We start from the raw sequence: 23,023 nt of genomic DNA on the forward strand, positions 1-23,023 counted from the left end.
GAGGTTAGGTATACTTACCCTATCCCTGTCGGGATACCAACCATTGGGATGCCGCTGTCTGTATTTTGACAGGAGGCATCCCGACAGCCGGCATTACATACCGATTTCATTTACATAATGTGAGTTTGCAGGACACACGGCATTAAGTATAAAGAGCAGCTGGTACAGTATATCAAGGAGTATATACAATAACAAGGTTCGTCTTGATAAAGTATTTATTTTGTATTGTTGAAATATTAAAAGGTTTTCAAATACATTAACCCCTAATTGCAGTGAAGGAATAGTATATACAATATACAATAAACAATGTCAATTGAATAAAATTAGCATTAGCATATATTCCTGGAACCCACATGAGCAATGTCTCTTAAATAATAACCAATTTGGTTAGGATATACAGTAAGTTAGTAAACTTGCCAGTCTTGTAAGGAAAAATAGAGGAACAAATTTCCTGAGTTGCAGATATTAAGCGCTGACAGCCAATTGTTGCCTGTGATGGGATAGAGCAGTTTGAATCACGGTGTCGCTATGAAAGGCTCTACCTGTGTGTCTCAGTCATTATATAAATTATAGTCATTACATAAATTGAAGAACACACTATATAACTTCTTATAATACATTTTGTGCCTTCTATGTAATATTTATGTGTATTAGATTAATAGAGAAATACCTAATTGTTTCAAATACTATTGAAACTCTCACCATCCTTACGCATTTAATTTAGTATGTAAGAAGCATATGAATAAATGTGGGATCTCTTTAAAACAATGCTATAATGTTACAATGTTATATGAGATTACGTGTGTTTATACAAGAGGTCCACTATATAACTGTTGTCTAAGTCTAAATATGAATAAATAACAATATGCAATTCATGAACTATGTTAATTTTAATTGAGGTTCAGATATACAACTGACAAGGTTCGCTTTTAACAGGAGTTTATATTAATCAATTCAACTATATTAATCAATCATGCTAAATCAGTTTGTCTGGCTGTTTAAATAGAGCATGAGATAGCTGACACTCACACCTTGACAAAGACGCCAGAGTAGCGTTGAAACGCGTAGGTGAACTTCCTGTTAAACCTAACCCCGACTGCCACAGCTACCTGATGCCGCACAAGGATACACAGACCTATTGCCAATAGACACAGCACCCGTTGTGGTCTGCTCCCTGCTGCTTTACATACCAGAGCTCTCTGCCAGCCCAGCCGCACAGGCTCTCATTCGGCTCCGTATTTCATGTTGAGCTGACAGGTATGCAACATTGATACCAACCTGCACCATCCCACGTGCTTGGTTCCCGATCCAAGGTGAATACCATCCAACGTAATATTCTCCCTGACAACATTCAGATCGGCCCCGAAATGGAGGTTTAAGCCTTTACCATGGAACATTGCCTCTTACCACAGCCATCACACGGAGGTCCAGGCTCCCTACAAACAGGTAGAGCCTTTCATAGCGACACCGTTATTCAAACTGCTCTATCTCATCACAGTCAACAATTGACTGTCAGCGCTTAATATCTGCAACTCAGGAAATTTGTTCCTCTATTTTTCCTTACAAGACTGGCAAGTATACTAACTTACTGTATATCCTAACCAAATTGGTTATTATTTAAGAGACATTGCTCATGCGGGTTCCAGGAATATAAGCTAATTTTATTCAATTGACATTGTTTATTGTATATTGTATATACTATTCCTTCACTGCAATTAGGGGTTAATGTATTTGAAAACCTTTTAATATTTCAACAATACAAAATAAAAATACTTTTATCAAGACGAACCTTGTTATTGTATATACTCCCTGATATACTGTACCAGCTGCTCTTTATACTAGATTTTTTTGCACTTTGGGATTGACTACCCCAATCAGCTGTAGCATATCAGGGGGGCTTTAGTTCATTCATCAAGCACCTAAGTATTCTTTGCAATACACAGCATTAAGTAGCAGGGTGAGGAGCAATTTACCGTACAGGACATGAGGGTGCTACATACTAATCATACGTAGGTCCTTGGTAAGCAATATATGCTGGTCATTGTATTTATGGGAAATATATGTAGCAATCATTCGGATATGCAAGAGTGCAATATGCATGTCATTGCTGAAGATCTACAGAGAGGCCAACACTAGGAATCAACTGTCAGGTTGTTGCTTGGGTGCAAAATGTTGGTCATTGCTGAATATCATATGCTAAATATGGGCACAATATTATCATTACTGATAGGTATGGCATATACTCAATAATATGGTGATCATTGGTGGATATGACATGATGCTCACTGTGGGGAATAAAAAAAAAAAACAAAGTGACTATATCAATCACTAGTTGGTAGTGTTACACAAATCTTGGTAAATCAAGAGAGAGAAAGCAACCTCAAAATGAACTCTGTGTGTAGCTAGTGCTAGCCAATGATAGTTTCTTCCCACAGAAAAACTGAATGTGTGCGTCATTATCTGGTCAAAGGTTACACACTGGTACAAGGTAGTAATTCTTTTGTAAAAAAAATTGGGACCCCACCAGAAAAAGGGGGACAACCCCTTAAACAGTGTGTTCTTTTCTGTCCTTGCATCAATAAACATGCCTCCTGTACTGGGGAGGAGGTGTGGCCAAATCTGGGAAGCGTGACCACACCCTCTCCCCAAAAGCCACAGCAGCACATTTGGCAGTGAAAGAGAGGAGACTGCTTCTGTAAGCAGCAGCAGTCTCCTCTCTCTCACTGCTATCCAGAAGCAGACGCAGCTGTAGTGGGCAAAGAGGAAACTTTTTCAGGTGGGGGTGGTCACAGAGCCTAGGGCCCCTCCAATCGGCCATGGTAAGTAATACCTGTCCCCCCCTTCTCAGCACCACTGCCTGTGTGCAGCCTTTGAACAATGGTCCTGATTCAGCAAGGATCGCAACTGAGATTATGCAGGCAATCAGACGATTGCTGCGTTATGCGTATGCATCGCAGTGTGCAAAGACTCCACTACGATCGGGACTCCGCTGATCGATTGCAGAGTGATTGACAGGAAGTACCACTTGGGGGTGGTGACGGGGGAATGGTTGTGGAAATGCAGGCGTGCCACTGCGTTTCAACACCATTAGAGGGGCGTGCATAAATTAGCCACTGCGATGCCATACGCAGCTTGAGCTTTCACTGCGTGCAATGAAGTTAGCAATTCCTAAGTAAGATCAGACCTTGTGCAAGGGTGCATGAGGTTGCGATTGTGCTCGATGTTACCACCAATGGTTTTGCAGTCTTGCTAAGTATTACGGATGTGTATGGAGGTAAAATGGACGTCCTTATGTTAGGCTGCGTATGGCATTGCGATTGCGTAATCGCTATTGCGATCACTACAGCGATCCTTACTGAATCAGGCCCAATGTTTGAATGTTTTATGCACATAATATATAGGTGACAAAGGGAAAGGAACATTCTGAGCACTAAGAATTACTGGTCAGTGCTACAATGGGTTGACATAGATTTAATCCACAGTAAGTAAATTGTTCTGGGTGGTAGGATATAAGTTTGCAGAGGTGCACCCTTGAGAGTCAAAACAGTGATATCGAAACAAAGAGATAAAGTACTCTGGGGTTTAGGGACACTTTATATCATGCTTTAAGCACATGGAAACAATGGGCCTGATTCAGACCCACTCGCGAGCGGCTGTCCGCTCGCAAGTGGGTCGATGTTATGCACTGAGCATGCGCACGACGGAGGGAGCTCCGTCGTGCGCATGCGCCAGACGCGACGAGCGAAGGAAAGTCCTTCGCTCGTTGTGTCCGATCAAAGGGGGCGTGCTGTCAATGTTGATTGACAGCACGCCCCCTTTGGTGGGCGTGCCGGGGGCGTGCCTCCCTGACGGGGGCGTTCCCACGGGAACGCCTCCCGTCAGAAGCCGGCCCACTGACATCACTAGTGATGTCAGTGGGAGTGATTTTGGCTCTGATAGAGCCAAAATCACTCCGGAGCTTGCGGTTGAAAACCTCAACCGCAGGCTCCGGCTCGCAATTTCGATGGTCGCGATGGTCTCGACCATCGCAGCCATCAAAAAGCACGCTCGTATAGCCTGTGGGTGGTGACCCACAGCTATACGAGCGTCCAGGAGGACGCTCCATGAAAATGGAGCCCGGCCCTCATTCAGAGCGTGCGCTCTGCTCAGAGCGTACGGCTCTGAATGAGGGCCAATGTTCTCTGGCGCAAGTTCCCTCAATTGAGTAATCGGTACCACTTCTTCGAAATAAATAGTTTATTGAAGACTTGTAGTAAGTATGGCATTAATACAAATGTTTCTTGATCATCTGGTACAGCATGTGATAAACTGCATAAACTTAGTTACACGTTTCATGGTACTGATGCCTGCTTCTTCATGCCTATTTTTTTTCTGACAGTCCTATTGCTGGAACCACTTAACTGCACCAAAAATTCATCAGAATCGTAAAGTTTATGCTTGTACTGTATGTGTCAAATCAGATATAACCAGATACTCACCATGGCTGTGACTGTCGAAAGCTTCCCAGTCATATTTTTCTAGAGTCTGTGCATGTTCGGGCAGCAGTTTTTGAGGGGGAGGCTAAAACAAGATGTAATATTACTCAGAACAAGATGTCAGCAATACAGTATAGACCATCATCATTAATAATCTTACTAGATAATTAGGCAACACTAAAATAACTATTAATCCAAAAGAATTATACATTTTATAATTTAAAGGTAAGAGCTTACTTAACTAGTAAAACATTGGTTCAACCAAACCAAGAGCAACCAGTTAGATCTTCCTCATATGACATCTCCACATGTACATGCCAACATGGCTGGCACAACTGCCCACAGACACTTTAATAGCAGGACATTATGTTTCCAAACAGAGTGTGCAGTTATTGGCTAGATCTACCAATTCATACTGTAAGGTGTAAATTAAGGAATATTTATTGAGTATGAGTTAAACTTACTGCATCTGCAAATTAACACAATAATATCATTAGAGATGATTCCATGTTTAATTGTAAATGTACCAAAATGTACTCCTTAAGTACAGGAAAATATGTACTAATTATAATCATAGGTAACTGAAGTTGACTGACTGCAAAGTATTTCACCTCCTGTGCCTCCTTTATTAATTATAATCATAGGTAACTAGCTTATTCTTTACTGAATCCTTATGCTATTGTTTCTAATGCCTTATGATTTGTAATAGTTAAATTGTTTTAAGGACTCTCAGTCTATTGACTGAAGTGAATGCTTGACTTATTTGTAGCCTTAGATGTATGGTATGTGTTCATTGTTGACTTAAGCCATTTTTATTGCTAGCTTTCTCTGGCTGGCCATTTGGGGGTTTTCATTAATTAGTGTCCACACTTGCTTGCATCCCTGTATAAGTGTCAGCAGTTTGGCTGGGAAAGCCTTCACTGGGTGCAGCTTTTTTCAAAGTGCAGTGTTTTTAAGTGCAAAACTAGCGTTAAACAGAGGAGAAACAGAAGGAGAAAAGGTCCATCAAGCAACAAACCTCAACAATCTATAGACTCAGACTACAACTGGACTCCCTGTACAATCACAGCAAGAATAGTTCTATTGCTATTAATAATGCTGGTCTTCTGATTCTCGCATACAATTCAATGCTTATCGTACTTTTTCCCATGTCAGTTTACATCTATCAACTTTGAAACACTGGGCCTGATTCAGAGCCGGACGCTATTTGCCAACGGTCGTTCAGAAAAAGGGGCCGGCTATTTAAATTGAGCGCTCGCTCTTTGCGGTCTGTTGACGCCTCTATGTCTGAGCGAGCGAATGAAACATGCGCTCGCTATTTTGTAAAGACGCCCCCTGGCCGTTCGCATCATACGTCATGTCCGCTATTTATTAGATTAATCGAGTACATCGAAAGGCGTCTGAACTGCTCGCAGTACTTGTGGTAGGTTTTACTTCCCGCAATCACTGCGAGCAGTTCAGGCTAAAAGACAACCAAGTGACGTGGTCGATGACGCTGCTTTGCTAATTATGCACACCCATTAAACGCCCGTTTTGACCGTTTGGCACGCCTGCGTTCGGATCTCCACTCGCCGTTTTCAAGCACCTTCCCCTGTTACCACCCACAAACGCCTCATTCTGTCACTCAAATTAGCAGGCCCTCGCTGTTTTGCGAGCGCATGATTTCCGAACCGCAATGACTGGTTGGCGCATGCGCATTACGACCCATACGCATGCGCAGATGTGCGAACATCGCTCGGAGCGAGCGGCCGCTTATGAGCGGCTCTGAATCAGGCCCACTGTCCTTTATCTCAGCTCTCTTGCCTAGCCTCACATCCTCTATCTGCTTACAATCTGCATTATTTTTCAAATTCTTAACACATTAGAACCCCACTTTTAATCCTCCCTACAACAATCTTGTTAATCTGCATACATATTGATACATCACTATTTTTTCACTTGCATTCCTACAAATCTCTTGCACTCATATCTCATTTACATTTCCAAATTTCATTCTTCTTGTTTACTTATAAACACCATGACAAGGTTTTCGTCAACTCCCTCCTTCACTCAGGGCCTGATTCAAAGCCGGACGCTCTGACCAGAGCGCTCGCTCTGAATCAGTGCCCTCCTACCACCCACAGCTATAGCGAGCGTCCATGATGATTGTCATGATGGTCAAGACCATCGCGACCACCGGGCTTGCGACGAGACCCTTGCGGTAGGGTCTCGTGGCCGCAAGCCCTGGAGTGATTATGGCTCTATCAGAGCCAAAATCACTCCCACTGACATCACTACTGATGTCAGTGGGGCCGGACCCAGACGGTAGGCGTTCCCATGGGAACGCCTCCGTCTGGCAGCCACGCCCCCGGCACGCCCACCAAAGGGGGCGTGCTGTCACTCACCAACGACAGCACGCCCCCTTTGGTGCAAGACCCCAAGTGACGGATTCCTCGTCGCTCGCTGGGTCTCGCGCATGCGCACGACGGAGCTCCCTCAGTCTCTAGGCCCTCAGTCTCTACCTTAGGCCCTCAGTCTCTACCTTATCCTCTGTTCTGCCCCCTGCTTCCACCTTTATCCTTTCCCCCTTATCTCTTCCACCTCCTCCTCCCCTTCTCCCCGCTCCTCTGTCTGCCTACTCTTCACTCCTCACCCATTACTCCACTTTCTTCCTGTTCTACCCGCCCTCTGTCCTACTACCCCACCACCAAACCCTCCTCCTACACTCCTCTCCCTGTCACTTCACCCCACTGCCATCCACATCTCCCTCCCTGCCCACCTCCTATAGGTTCCCTTTCTAGCTCAGGTGCCCGCATCATCACTAAACTCTATTCATATCGGTCCCCCAAATTAATCTTACCTCAACATTACAGCAACCCGGATAATCTTATTCACATCTCCCCCACAAATGCTATCTCTCTATCCTGTGCCCTCTGGAATGCCAGGTCAGTCTGTAATAAACTGGCCCCCACCCATGACCTTTTTGTCTCCAACTCTCTTAATCTCCTAGCCATCACTGAAACTTGGATCTCACCCTCTGACACCACTTCTCCTGCTGCTCTATCCTCTGGGGACCTTGCCTTCTCCCACACCCCCTGGCCTGGGGGTCACCATGGTGGTGGTGTTGGGGTCCTTCTATCCACCAGTTATTCCTACCAGCTAATACCCTCTGAACCATCCCTTACATTCCCCACATTTGAGGTTCATGCTATACGCCTCTTCCAACCAGTAAACCTCAGAGTAGCTGTCATTTACCGTCCCCCTGGCTCTCCCTCCAAATTCCTTGACAACTTCGCTTCCTGGCTCCCTCACTTTCTCTCCTCAGATCTTCCCTCCATTATCCTAGGTGATTTTAATATTCCTATTGACATTCCCACAGAATCCTCTGCAGCTAAACTCCTCTTCATTTGGTCTCGCCCAATGGACCTCATCACCCTCCCATGTGAGTAGGCACTCACTTGACCTGGTCTTCACTCACCGTTGTGATATTTCTGATTACTCCAATTGCCCATTCCCCCTCTCTGACCATCACCTTCTCTCTTTTAACCTATCCCTCTCTCCTTCCCCTCCTCTAACTCCTAAGGCTACCATTACTCAGCGTAATATTGAGGCTATTGACACTGTTGCTTTTTGCTCCCTGCTGGACTCTCTTCTCTCCCCTATCATTTCTCTCTCCTGTCCTGAACAAGCTACTTCCCTGTACAATTCCTCCCTTACTTCTGCTCTTGATTCTGTTGCTCTAGCAATAACTACTCACCCTCGCAGATCCACACCACAACCCTGGCATTCCAAATGCACCAGATACCTACAAAAGTGTTCAAGAATTGCAGAGCGTCAGTGGAGAAAGTGACGCTCCAAGGCCGACTTCTTCCATTTCAAATTTATTCTCTCTTCCTACAGTGCTGCCCTGTCTCTCTCCAAACAAACATATTTCAAGAACCTCATCTCCTCCCAGTCCTCAAAACCCCGGCGTCTCTTTGCCACTTTCAACTCCCTACTCTGCCCTTCCCCTCCTCGCCTTCCCTCCTCGCTCTCTGTCCTCGACTTTGCCACCTACTTTACATTTAAAATTGACTCCATACGTGAGGACATCATATCCCATCAGACCCTCAGCACTCCTTCCCCTCCTAGCCCTTACCACCCCTCCCCTTCTGTCTCACCAACTCTGACATCCTTCTCCCCTGCTTCTGGAGAGGAAGTCATGGCCCTCATCCGGTCCTCCCCTCCTTCCACCTCCCCTCTTGACCCTATCCCTTCCCGTCTCCTCTCCCACCTGTCTCCTTCTGCCTGTTCCCATCTGACTCACCTCCTTAATCTCTCCCTATCATCTGGCACTGTCCCTTCTGCATTCAAACATGCTCTTGTCTCCCCATTCTTAAAAAAACCTACCCTTGATCCTAACATACTTTCCAACTATCGACCCATCTCTCTTCTCCCTTGAGCGTATTGTCTACAACCGCCTTACCACCTTTCTTTCCTCCCACTCCCTCCTTGACTCATTTCAATCTGGCTTCCGATCTCTCCACTCCACTGAAACTGCCCTCACGAAAGTCAGCAACGACCTCCTTGCTGCCAAATCCAAGCCAAATCTGCTCATTCTCCTTGACCTCTCTGCTGCATTTGACACTGTAGACCACCGTCTCCTCCTGCAAATCCTTTACTCTCTCGGTTTACGTGGCACTGCCCTCTCCTGGCTTTCCTCCTACCTCTCTGATCGTTCCTTCGCTGTGTCCTCTCATGACTCCTCTTCCCCTCCACTTCCACTAACAGTAGGAGTTCCCCAAGTTTCTGTTCTTGGACCTCTCCTTTTCTCCCTATATACATCCTCTTTAGGTGAACTCAACTCCTTTGACCTCCAATATCGTCTCTATGCAGATGATACTCAAATTTACTTTTCAACCCCTGAGCTCTCCCCCTCGCTCCTTACCCGTATCTCCAACTGTCTCTCTGCTGTCTCTTCGTGGATGTCCCAGCGCTTTCTTAAACTTAACATGTCTAAGACCGAGCTGATCATCTTCCCACCCTCTTCCACTACATCACTTCCCACAATTTCATTATCTATTGATGGCACAACTATCTCCTCTAGCCCCAAAGTGCGCTGTCTTGGAGTTATCCTAGACTCCTCCCTCTCCTTTAAACCGCACATTCAGCACCTCTCACAGTCCTTCCGTTTTCACCTAAAAAACATCTCCAGGATTAGACCCTTCCTCACCCAGGATGCCACTAAAACCCTCATCCACTCACTGGTCATATCCAGATTGGACTACTGTAACCTTCTCCTAGCTGGCCTCCCAGTCTCTCACCTCTCTCCACTACAATCGGTTCTCAATGCTGCTGCTCGGCTCATCTTCCTCTCCAGACGTTCTACATCTGCTTCCCCTCTCCTTCAAGCCCTACACTGGCTCCCCTTCCCCTTCAGATGCCAATTCAAGGTTCTTACATTCGCCTACAAAGCCCTCACCAAATCCTCTCCCGCATACATTTCTGACCTTCTCTCCCTTCACACTCCCGCTCGTCCACTTCGCTCAACTAATGCATGCCGCCTCTCTTGCCAACTGATTACTTCCTCCCACTACCGAGATTTTACCTGTGCTGTTCCCTACCTTTGGAACGCTCTCCCTCTCCCTATCAGACTTTCCACCTCTCTACAAATCTTCAAACGGGCTCTCAAGACCCACTACTTCATCAAGGCCTTTCAGCACTCATCCTAACTCACCTCATGCTCTTTCCTTCCTATCTTCCCCTTCTGTGTCACGCCTGTCTGTCTGTCCCTCCCCTTAGAATGTAAGCTCTCATGAGCAGGGACCTCTTCCCTCATGTGCTTCTCTTTACATTTTCTTCTACTCTCTACTCCCCATTAGGGCACCTAACACAGGACTGCCAACTCCCGGCAGCTTATTGTGAGTGCTTTAATCGCTATTGCAGCAATGTGTATAAATCGTGTCTTTGTCCTGCACTGTAATGTACTGTAAGTTACTTGTTTCTTGTTCACCTATTAGTTCTATGTACTATGTTAGGCGCTGCGGAACACTTGTGGCGCCAAATAAATAAAGGATAATAATAACAATAATAAAGTACTATGAATATGTTTTATTAAATGTGATGATATAATTCACAGGAACATAAACATATATTAGCATCACTTGTGTGCTGTACATATTCTTTTATTTCAGGTATATATTTTAGGTCAATGACACACAAGCTTTGTTATAGATTAATGGTATAAGGAATCGCACATCAGAGACAGTAACATCCCACACGTGACATAGAAGGACCTCATAGTGTGTAATATGTAAGACAGCATATTACAATAAAGCAGGGGATCCGCACATAGAGCCTAATTCAGAGATGTACGTAGACCCGATGGTTTACGTACATCTCAGGTGATTAGAGATCTGCAAGGTGCTGCACTGTGCATGTGTAGGTCTCTTGTGGTTGCAGTGCCCCTAAGCTGCAGCATGATTGACATGCTGTGACCATTTGGGGGCAGGGACGGGGTGGCACTGGGCTGCTTTCCAAAAAATTGGGATGCGTCGGCCTCATTCTCTGGAAGTGACGGGGCCAGTGTCCGTGTCTTCCGACACAGATTGAATGGCTCCAGAAGCGTGAACAAACAGCCATTCTGAGTAACCGAAGGGTCACTCAGATGGCTGATCTTCATGCAAGTACGCAAATGATCCGATGCTGTGTCTTCGGACACAGCACCGCATCACCGAAGCCGGCAGGAAGCGTCTATTTACACAAGATGCCTCCTGCTGCAATACCATATATTATCACAGTAGTTGCGTCTTTTTCACCCAAAAATGTGTTTTAGTCACAAACGTAGAAGCATTTCACAGCTACAAACAACACAAGTTTAACTTGGTAATGTTGTACCAACACCTGATTTATGGGAATCCCTGAGATGTCATCACATGAGATGCACTGCAGCAGCATGGTGGAAAAACACACTTCTATGTACTGTGCAAATAACATAAAAGCCCCACATTTTCATATTAATTTCAGCTAAAAACACTGACAGTAACAGATGTGATGTAGCCTTCGCTTACCTGCAGCAACATGAGGAGAAGGACCCGCGAGACTTCACACTTTACTATGATGTCCAAGAAGGCTCCTGCAACAACATCAGCATTACTGTATCATAACACTGGAGAAACTGGACAACTAGGCAGACAAAATAAGTCACTGTAACCAGATACTGAATAATGTCAGTCTCTACAGCCAATAATGTTTTTGGTATGCATCATTACAATCTCACATATAAGGCTGAACATTTGTCTTGAATGCTGACCACACTTTACATTTTTTTGTGACAAAGTGACTACTCTATTACAGTGCTTTATGGGATTTTCATGCTGCTAGAAACCTTGCAGTACCCCACAAAAAAATATATAAATTCACTCAAAAAATGAACAAAGTACAAGGTGCCAGTCATCGTACTTTATGTATCTTTACTAGGAGCCATTTGGCTAAAATAACATACTAGTGATGTAGAGGAGGAAACACATCTCAAATAAACATGCACCAACACTCGCCATGCAGAGAGCGGAAAGGTATAATAACCCTAGAATTAAAGACTCGCTATACTCCTTGTCAGATAGCAATACCAGAATACCAACGCATAACAGGTGAGATAGACACTGTGTACACCAAAACCATCTATCAGCAAGTACAGTGTTCTCCCCAAGGACTTTTTCAAGGGTGCTGCATCAAGCATTTACCCCACAATATGCAGCTGACATCAGGCACCCAGGGCCGGCCAGACTTATACAAGTGTACGCTGGCGCCAGTCAGCAGAAAGCTCCGTGATAAGCAACAGAAATGCCCACTGTACGGAGCTTCCCCTGCCAGAAAAAGGATCCCGGCCTGGGCTCCCCTCCTCAAGTTAACTCTGTCTCGGGCCCGGCCCATTTCGCAATGGAGGCAAGCAATGCAGACACACAGCCTCCATCTCTCCTGCCTGGAGTACACCAAAGAGTAGGAGAGATGCCAGGTGGGAGGGGAGGCGCTGAGTCCTCAATCACTCCCCTCATAATGCCGCCCAGCTGTAAAAAATTTCTGGGGGGAGTACACTGAAGTAGTATTTATATGAGTCAGAGTATGCACATATACCCCTATGCATGGATGTAGGAATTCTAGGAGACACCATAAACTCCATGTCATCTAACTGTAGGTAGGGATGATGTGAGACATAAAGAACTCCACATCAGCTATCTGTATGTAGGGGTCATCTGAGACAAAAGACTTCATATCAGTTATCTGTATGTAGGGGTCATCTGAGACAAAGACTTCATATAAGATATCTGTATGTAGGGGTCATCTGAGACAAAGAAGACTTCATATCAGCTATCTGTATGTAGGGGTCATCTGAGACAAAGAAGACTTCATATCAGCTATCTGTATGTAGGGATAATCGGAGACACAGTAGACTTCATATCAGCTATCTGTATGTAGGGGTCATCTGAGACAAAGACGACTTCATATCAGCTATCTGTAGGTAGGGGTCATCTGAGACACAGTAGACTTCATAGCAGCTATCTGTATGTAGGGGTCATCTGAGACAGGGAGGACTTCACAACCATTACCTGCATGCACAGATAATGTTGGACACAGCAGACCCCACATCAGCAACAGAGATTTGGAGAGACAAAGGCCCTCATTCAGAGCCGTACGCTCTGAGCAGAGCGCACGCTCTGAATGAGGGCTGGCCTCCATAACTATGGAGCGTCCTCCTGGACGCTCGTATAGCTGTGGGTCACCACCCACAGCCTATACGAGCGTGCAGTTTGATGGCCGCGATGGTCTTGACCATCGAAACTGCGAGCTGGAGCCTGCGGTTGAGGTTTTCAACCGCAAGGCCCGGAGTGATTTTGGCCCTATCAGAGCCAAAATCACTCCCACTGACATCACTAGTGATCAGTGGGCCGGCTTCTGACGGGAGGCGTTCCCTTAGGAACGCCCCCGTCAGGGAGGCACGCCCACCAAAGGGGGCGTGCTGTCAATCAACATCGACAGCACGCCCCCTTTGATCAGACACAACGAGCGAAGGAAAGTCCTTCGCTCGTCGCGTCTGGCGCATGCGCACGACGGAGCTCCCTCCGTCGTGCGCATGCTCAGTGCAGAACATCGACCCACTTGCGAGCGGACAGCCGCTCGCGAGTGGGTCTGAATCAGGGCCAAAGTGCGCTCAACATTCCCACAACCAAGGTTCACAGAAAAAATGGTGAAAGCTACATAATATATTCACTAGTAGGGATGATAAAAGATTAAAAACTATTTTCAATGCAAAAATCCTAGAGTTACATTATTAGCGCATCAATATTCAGGATATTTATATATTTCACATTAATACTATTGGTAAAACCATATGGAAAGATTTAAAAATAAACTTGAGATTTCAGTGTCTTTAAGATTTAGTTGAACACAAAGGGGTTTATTTACTAAAGCGAGATTTTGGAAGTGGAGATGTTGCCCATAGCAACCAATCAGATTTTACTTAACATTTAACTAGCACTTTATAGAAGAGAATAGCTAGAATCTGGTTGTTTGCTATGGGCAACATCTCCACTTCTAAACACTCTCACTTAGTAAATTTAACCCAAACTTTCTGAGAATTTTCCTTAATCATATTTTACAAGGAGCTTAGAAAATGCAGCACATTAACAGCTGCAGGGCTGCAAACAGGGGAGGACAGACCTGATTACATCAGGTAAGCTTCCCCTTCCTCTCCCCACCCTTTACCCTCCCTTTTTCCACCCTCTCCCCTCACTCCACAGCGATCAGGAGGCAGGGTGGAGATTTATGTGCTGCTCCCTGAATGAAGCATGGCACCCTACACGCCAGCGTACTGTGTGTAATGGTCGGGCTGGCGCCATGGATTCCATTCAGCATTGTAGGTATGGCATATGTGCAGCCGCAAAACGTCCCATTAGTGGATAATAATAAGCTGGTGAAGCCTGATTTAAACTCTTTACCTCTCTGGTAGGTTGTCTATGGTTGCCCTTGTTTGACCAATTGCTGGGGGCTATGAATGTATCATGGTAATACCTGGTGTTAGCACCTAGTGGTACCACCCACAGCTATTGCGAGCGACCATGATGATGGTCGCGATGGTCAAGACCATCGCGACCATCGGGCTTGCGACGAGACCCTTGTGGTAGGGTCTCGTGGCCGCAAGCCCCAGAGAGATTTCGGCTCTAACTCGTGATGTCAGTGGGGCCGCCCCCAAATGGCAAGCGTTCTCGTGGGAACGCCTCCGTTTGGGCAGCCACCCCCCCCGGCCCGCCAACCAAAGGGGGCGAGCTGTCACTCAACATCGACAGCTCGCCCTCTTTGGTGCGAGACCCGGAGCGACGGATTGCCCGTTGCTAGCCGGGTCACGCGCATGCGCCCTCATCGACTCGGTTGTGAGCGCTCAGCGCTTGCGACCGGGTCTGAATCAGGCCCTGTGTTCTTACACTTTTGAGAATTTGCGGATCTCTCACTCATTACCTGTTTTACAACAGTGAACTCTTGCAAATGTAATGAAGTACAATATGTGTAATAAGTGTAAATGCAGGGATACAATATTCAATTTTAATTTAAAAAAATATCAAACCAAACAAAGTGGGATAATTAGGTTTTAAATTCAATAGGACGTTAGCTTTGGGGCAGTCAGTTCATCCATGAATACAGAAAAAAAACAGAGATTTATCAAACTGCGCTTTTGGCATTTCTTTGGGCTGTAATCAAACTGTTGGATTCATTAAATATCTAACCGCAGTAAAATAGCCGCAAAGGCACTGCTGTTAAAACCACAACAATGGAAATTGCTATCTCAAATTTTAACATGTTAAGAGTACAGATTGTGACATTTATTAAGCTGAGGTGTCACAATCCAACATAATAAATCCCAGAAAAATGGAGTTAGCTCAAACTGCAGAAAGGTTTTTGCAGTCTTCTCGGTCAGCATGTGCAAACAAGGAGACGTTTGTTGGTTTTTTTTGCACTTCTAATGGTGATTTCAGGTTTTTGACATTACAAAATTTTACTGCAATTTCAGGGGCTGATGATTCAGCAGGGATCGCTATTGCGATTATGCACGCAATCGGCCGATTGTTGCGTCCTGGCATGCATCACAGTGCGCTGAGATCACTGAGATCAGAACTGCGATGGCAGTAACTACGCAGACCCATCGCAGAGTGATTGACAGGTTTGGGGGAGGAGACGGGGGGGTGGTTGGCAAAACGCAGGCGTGCCCAGTGCATTAATAGCCATTGCAGGGGTGCGCATCAATTAGCCATTGCGATGCCTTACGCAGCTTGGGTTTTCACTGCGTGCGATGAGGTTAGCAATTTCTGAGTAAGGTCAGAGCATGTGTGCGTGAGGCTCTGATGGTACTCTATGTTACCGATGGCTTTGCAGTTTTGATAAGTATTATGGATGTGTGTAAGCTGAGGTGGGCGTCCTTATGTTAGGCTACGTATGGCATTGAGATTGCAATCATTAGCATATCTTCGCAGTGAGACTGCATGCGTAATCCCTATTGCGATCCTTACTGAATCAGTCCCTCAGTTTTTACCCTCCCATCTGTTAAACCAGAGTATCCCAAACTCTGCAATTACAGTCCAGGTTTTAAGGATATCCATGCTTGAGTACAGGTGACTTAATTAGTACCTCAGTCAATTTGATTTAACCAAACTCAAACATGAATATCATTAAAACCTGGACTGTAATGGCAGAGTTTGGGAAACTCTGTGTTAAACCATAAATCTGGCAGCTTGGCTGGAGATGTGCGGTGATTTTAAAACCACCAACAATCCCACTCCTTAATAATGACGTCTATTATTTCATCCATTCTTCCTTGTGCAGATGTGTACTCATACACTGTGGCTTCAGTCGCGCTAAACAGCGATGCGTCAGGTTCCAAGAGACTCGCCTGCACCGAATGTCTATATCACTAAAAATATGTTTTATTCCCATAAATAAAACAACTGGAAGTGACAAAACGACTTTGCTAGATTGCACTGATCAATTTGATGTGCGACATTTGTATGCAAGTCTGAATCTGTATACGAAGCTACGCAGCGGCCACTACTCTTCCTTACGCCAAGTTACGTTGTGCTTCATCTGCGGCTTACTAATTTCTGTGCCGTTAGCATCACAGCCCAGCTTCACTATTACACTTTGAGTACTGTATTGCTGAGTTTGCAACGCAAATAAGAAGCAAAATTTAGAGAGAAAGACGGTACGTCACATCCCTCAGAGAGACTCAGTCACATCGGGTGTCTCGTGCCATATGGCGTATAGACGCTAAGTGTATGAGGACACATCTGTACATACATTATGGTTCATATGACTTTCTTACCTACTGGTAGACTATTTCCTGGGGTGTGGAGACCCTTCTCCTGAGCCAGAAGCTGCATTTCTGTGAACACTGCTAAAGCTCCATCGTAATCACCTGCAGAGAATTTGGAAATACTGTAGTTGGTTTCATTTTGCAAAGAAAGCTAAACATACGTTTCTGAGTAATCAGATGGCTGCAGGTACAGAGTGTCGCAGCTAGATAAATCAGAACATCTATAGTTACAACAGAATCAGAGTAACAGATCCAGCATGCATATCAGTGATACATGTACAGTTGGACTGTAAATGGTTGGCCTCATAGAGCATGGCATGCTTGTCGTTGTGGTTAGTAATGCGTATTGTATTAGTAAATGTCTGCTAAACAATGTTACTTTTTTAAAGTTATAACTGTTTAATATAGCTATGTCAGGTTAAAATAATTAGTTCTGGGGACAAAAATAAAAAAGTGCTTCTCTCCTTGTGCAAGGAGAAAGGCGTAAAATGCATTCCATTAAAAGCACAGGATATAACGCAAACACCTCCAGTTCTGAGTCCGAAAGTCCTGTATTAGAGAAAATAGCCAAGCTCTTCCATGCACTGCAAGGAGCACCCCCTTTTCCCCATTACTATAATCTGCAGCACAACATTTCATTAGTGCACTGCTCCGTATTTAGCAAGGTATGCCCTCGCTCCGCCCAACTTGTCCCCACGGCCTGAGCAAACCACAACTCCTTCGCACATGCCACCATCATGTTTCTTACCCCTATGGCAGCAATCTTGGTGCATTTGGCAGATTTTGTGTTGTGCCTCTTTTGCCCTTTAAAAATGACAAATACTGTGCATGTGTATGTGAATCATACCAGCAATTATAACTACCGTATATACTCGAGTATAAGCTGAGTTTTTCAGCACATTATTTGAGCTGAAAAAGCCCCCCCACGGCTTATACTCGAGTGATGGTCCAGGACCAGGGCCGGATCTCCCGTTACGCAGCTGAGTAGGGCGCCACATATTGGAGGGCGTCTCACTCAGCTGCGTACCATGCAGGCCGCGGTGCAAACTGTCTCTGTGGCACAGCTGCACCGCATGTGTAGCGCTGACCGGACAGAGTTCGGTCAGCACTACACAGTGCCAAACACACAGCCGCCGGCAACGGCAGCTGTGTGTTTGTTGTAATTAGCAGCCGATGAGAGTCTGTCAGACTCCCATCGGCTGCTGCTGCTCCCACTGCGGGAGCCATCTCCGGCTCCCGCAGTGGGTAATGGGAGAGACGTCATGATGTCTCTCCCATAATGCAAAGCGGCCGGAGGACCCGGTAGCAGCGTCGGGACCAGGAGCAGGGTTTCAGGTAAGTGTTTTTTTTTTTTTTATTACATCTCTCTCCACTGGGCGGGGGCTACTAGGGGCAGTACCGGGGGGGGGATTACTACTGGGGGCACTACCAGGGGGAGATATTACTACTGGGGGCACTACCAGGGGAGGATATTACTACTGGGGGCACTACCAGGGGAGGATATTACTACTGGGGGCACTACCAGGGGAGGATATTACTACTGGGGGCACTACCAGGGGAGGATATTACTACTGGGGGCACTACCAGGGGGGGATATTACTACTGGGGACACTACCAGGGGGGGATATTACTACTGGGGACACTACCGGGGGGGATATTACTACTGGGGGCACTACCAGGGGGGATTACTACTGGGGGCACTACCAGGGGGGGGGATTACTACCAGTAGCTGCTGCATTTCCCACCCTAGGCTTATACTCGAGTCAACAAGTTTTCCCAGTTTTTTGCGGTAAAATTAGGTACCTCGGCTTATTTTCGGGTCGACTTATACTCGAGTATATACGGTATATAAAATAGAACTATCATATGGACCAGATCTCTTGCCAAAATGTGCACTACGCAAATTGCATGCATACAAAACAGGTAGCAGCTACTCACGTGTCATGATCTTACAAGTTGCCACATATCCCAGAGACAGCAGGCACTCAATGGGAACCTGTGTTTGCAACTCAGCTGCACGTTGGAAATAAATTAAAGCTTCACCCAACTTATTCATGTCCTAGACAGCAAGAAAAAACATCACTACAATCTGAACAGACTGAACATTTTTGTGGGTTTCTATGTGAAAGAAAATACATTTATTTATTGAAAATAAAGTTTAAGAAATCTCTACAATAAAGGGTATACAGATATAAGATCGACAATGAATTGGCCGACAGTTAATAGCACAGGTTCAAATGGTCGACATGTTTTTTTTCAACATTTTTAAGGTTAGGGGGAGGGATTATGGTTAAATTACAAAAAAAAAGGTCAACCATTTTTGTGTCGACCATTTGAACCTGTAGACCCTTTAACCTTGTCAACCTTTTGCATGTCAACCATTTGGTGTCGACATATTGATTGTTGGCCTTTATACTGTCGATCTTTTATACCATACCCCAATTAAGTGGTTGCCTGATCTGCAGAGGTGGGAAGTGTGATTTCTCCTCAAAAGAACACATACAAAGCAACGGAATGCCAACTCATGCAGTATCAAAGTCAGTCTATGTGTTGGATGCCTAAAGGTGTGGTCTATGGATAAGAGACATGGTCTATGGATAAGATCTATGGATAAGGAGAATGGTCTATGAATAAGAGACGTGGTCTTGTGGGAAAACGTCTGGTAATTATGTATCGAATTGGGTTGTGGAAACATTTCTTAAAATAAACAAATGCAAAACCCGAAATGGTCAATGACTGACTGATTAAGAAAAAAAAATTAAACTTAATGTACAATTGTAAAATACCTTTAATGCGTTTCCCAGTTCCAAACATAGACTGGCTGCCATCACAGGCTGATTGAGTTCAATGTAAACCTAAGACACAATAAGCACATATTTTTAAGAACCTCCATTACTTTCCAAATGGAAACCAATAACCTTCTATACTGTCCTGCTATCTTAAAGAAAACTATCGCACAACTTCACCACTACTAAATAAATCTTGCATTTTGTGGGTCTGCTTTTGCAAACTTGTGTCTAATTGAATTGACCCCTTAAGGTGCGTACACGCGGAATATATTTCAACGATATGAACGATAATGATATCGTTCAACGATATATCGTTCGTATTGTTCTGTGTGTATGCAATGGATGACCAACGATACACGCTCCCGCTGGACGATAACGATATCGACCATCGTTCATGCATGCAGGCCAACCTGGATGATATCGTTATCTCTTCATAGGGATCAGCGATCGTTGATCGTGGGTCGTTGGTGGTTTTTTGGTGTGTGGATGAACAATATCGTTCATCCAGCACACCAGGATTTTTAAGTGGAGATCATTCTGCAATATCATTATCGCTGACGATCGTTCTGTGTGTACCCAGCATTAGACTCTTCTCAATTCTGCTGGATCTACCGTACTGATAAGGCATGGCAGTTAGTCTACAATACACAATATCAGGCTTCAAGATTAACACAGGGCTACTGCCCTCTTGTGTCTGTTTAGCAAATTATTAATGGTTTGCAAAAGCTTTACAGACCTGCTATTTGCAATACAGAGAAAAATTGTAAGAGCCGCGCTAATAAAAATAAAGATGTGAGATGGCATAATATTCATACAGCCAGGATTTTGATATAAGGATCAAATATTGTCTTTATGTACACTACACTAAATAACAACCTTACAAATTATGTTCGATTTCAGTGCAGTAATATCTAACTAGAATCCAGCATCATAAATACAGAACAAAATGGGATAATTAACTATGTAGTTAACATTCCAAATAAAGAATAAATATGTATTTAACATTCCTAATAAAAAAACAAATTCAAAATATTATCTGTTGAGTTCCATTCATATACCAGTATTGCACAGGCTTATAAATGGAAAAGGCACTTTTTTGAGGTGTCGTCTATAGTGCCCCACAATAAGTCAGCTCCGAATATCATTTCAGTAATAGCGGCACTTGAAATTAAAAATCTTAGACTATTAGTAATCAATTTGCCCAGATTTTTTATTATATCCTTGTTAATTGCGGCTGCTTGTGGGCAATAATATCTCCACTCTCCCACATATATAGCAGTGATGTCACCATGTGACGCAATGCACCCGGAAGTGTGCTGGTCGAAGTCTGCTCTGCGTCTGTGGTATATATATATATATATATATATATATATATATATATATATATATATATATGTATATACACACACATACACACAAAAAGGACGATGGGTATCGCCTGGAGAAAAAAGTCTGGTGGGCACCAGTTAATTTAATTACCCAGCAGCCAAGAGCTTCCTCTCCCCTATACCCTACCCCCAACCAGCCAGTTCAGTTAGCAAGCCCGCGGCAAGGAGCGAGGAAAAAGAGAGGTAGAAGAAAGACCGGCATACACACAGAGGTAAGGTTGCAGAAAACCGGTATCACAGAAACTAACCCCCGCAAGCCAGGTGTGTCAAGGTGGGCACCCTGTGTCCCCTATGAAGTTGAAGAAAAGGAAGAAACAAGGTAAGACCATAAATCCTCTTTTATTCTTCAGAGCCATTCCGTGTCAAATCAACACACTTTTTAAAAAAAATTTACCTCACCAGCTCAGATTTTGTTCAAATATGGTATCTGGAGAATATATATTTAGTCTAAGAATAATACAAAATTTTATTTAAATATCTCATGCCGTTTCCATAATACGATGTAAAGTTTTTAAAAATCTGTCAAAAACGCACAACCAGCATCGCCATAACAGCTCTCCTAATTAAGCTAGAGAGGTGGGAGTGGTGTCATTTTACTGTGTTTTTTATGCCCTATGATATACAACACAATAGACTTTGTGAGGAAAAACTTTTTCCAAATTCAAACTGAAATTTTGATCATGATTATCTCAAAAAGTACGTCGACAAAAAAGTAAAAAAAAATTCTGGAAATAGTCTATACTAATGTTAAATGTTTGTAAAAATTTTAAAGTGGGAGGATAATGAGTTCATAGTTAAAAATAATTTTAAAGAAAGGTAGTTTATTCAAAAAAGCCGGGTGTATTACAAGTAGCAATAGGTAATAATAGATTTGATGGCTTCATTAATTTAATTATATAAATCAAGTTGAATAGAAATACTTGACATTGTATTAGTCAGTCAACAATGTTAGCTGAAGATAGTTTGACAATGCCTCAGTGGTTTTTAAAGTGTCATCAGGAGACATGACATAAATTCTTCCAGTTAGAATTATAGGGTCGACTTTGTATAATACACCTATTAAAAGTCTCCATAGTACATCCTGCTTCCTTGGATAGAAGAATGATGGTGAAGGTTCAGCTGGATGAAGGAAGGTCACTTTTAATTCGTCTTCATCTTCATTCTACACCCCTGACCCAAGCGTCTGTCGAGGTTTGCATTCAAACTTTGGCGAAAAATAAAAGCCGGCCTCCCACACTGGGGTCCCCCAGGTGGAGCCCCGCCCAGTCATCTGGCAGGCTTGTCAGCTGGACACCTGGTGGACCAAGACTGCTTACCACGTCACTTAGTTCCCATGGAGCAGGGACTTTGGAATCTAGAGGATGCTTGACATCTGGCCTTTCCCTGTGGTCGAACGGAACAAAAGGGTTATGGCACTCGAAGGTACTGCCAAAGGCAGAAAGGCCACCCTGGACACTGCCACTGTAGCAACAATCCTGTCCAACTCCACACCAAAGAGGATGTTGCCAGAATATGGGAGCATCTCTAATGCTTTCTTAGAATCAGTACTAGCTCATCAGGAAGAAAGCCAGAGGTTTCTCCTGGCCTCAAAAGTAGATGCCGACACCTTAGAGGTCAAGACCCCTGTACCAATGGCCACCTCACCCAGGTAAGAACCTGCCTCCTTAATGTGCCCCACAAGAGACAACAAATCCTTTTTGCTGGTACCAGAGCTGAGGCCGGCTTCCAATGCCTTTGCCCATCTGACAACGGCCTTTGCCACCCAAGCCAAAGCAGGGCGTGCAATAGTCCCTGCATTGGTATAGGCTGTCTTAAGAAAATTATCCAGCTTCCTAAGGCAAGCCGTATTAGAAATAGGAAGAATGAAAGATCTAACAAGGCAAGCGATGTGGGCATCAACCGGAGGATGAGACTCCCACCTAGCCAGCTCTGCAACTGGTAGTGGGTAGAAGGAATTTTCTTTGACAACTGGAAGCGCCTATTAATATGAGACCATGCTTCCGCAAGGAAGTCCTACAACTGCCCCGAAGAAGAGAACTCAGTGGTTGCCTTCTT

The 23,023-nt window shown here is 44.5% G+C and overlaps 1 protein-coding gene across 2 annotated transcripts in view; it reads right to left on the reverse strand.

Moving 5' to 3' along the window:
• The window catches only part of LOC148532284 (40-kDa huntingtin-associated protein-like), a 50,449-nt gene that overhangs the window by 12,498 nt on the left and 14,928 nt on the right, over positions 1–23,023 (reverse strand). For both annotated transcript variants that reach the window (XM_088468125.1, XM_088468124.1), the window contains 5 exons: positions 19,578–19,646; positions 18,730–18,850; positions 16,801–16,893; positions 11,504–11,568; positions 4,479–4,560 (listed from right to left, as the gene is read on the reverse strand). In XM_088468125.1, coding sequence (XP_088324251.1) covers positions 4,479–4,560; positions 11,504–11,568; positions 16,801–16,893; positions 18,730–18,850; positions 19,578–19,646 — 430 coding nt within the window. The remainder of the gene's footprint in view (positions 1–4,478; positions 4,561–11,503; positions 11,569–16,800; positions 16,894–18,729; positions 18,851–19,577; positions 19,647–23,023) is intronic.

The sequence above is a fragment of the Taudactylus pleione genome, unplaced genomic scaffold (assembly GCF_031769625.1).
Source record: "Taudactylus pleione unplaced genomic scaffold, aTauple2 ptg000080l, whole genome shotgun sequence".
Classification (NCBI taxonomy): Eukaryota; Metazoa; Chordata; class Amphibia; order Anura; family Myobatrachidae; genus Taudactylus; species Taudactylus pleione.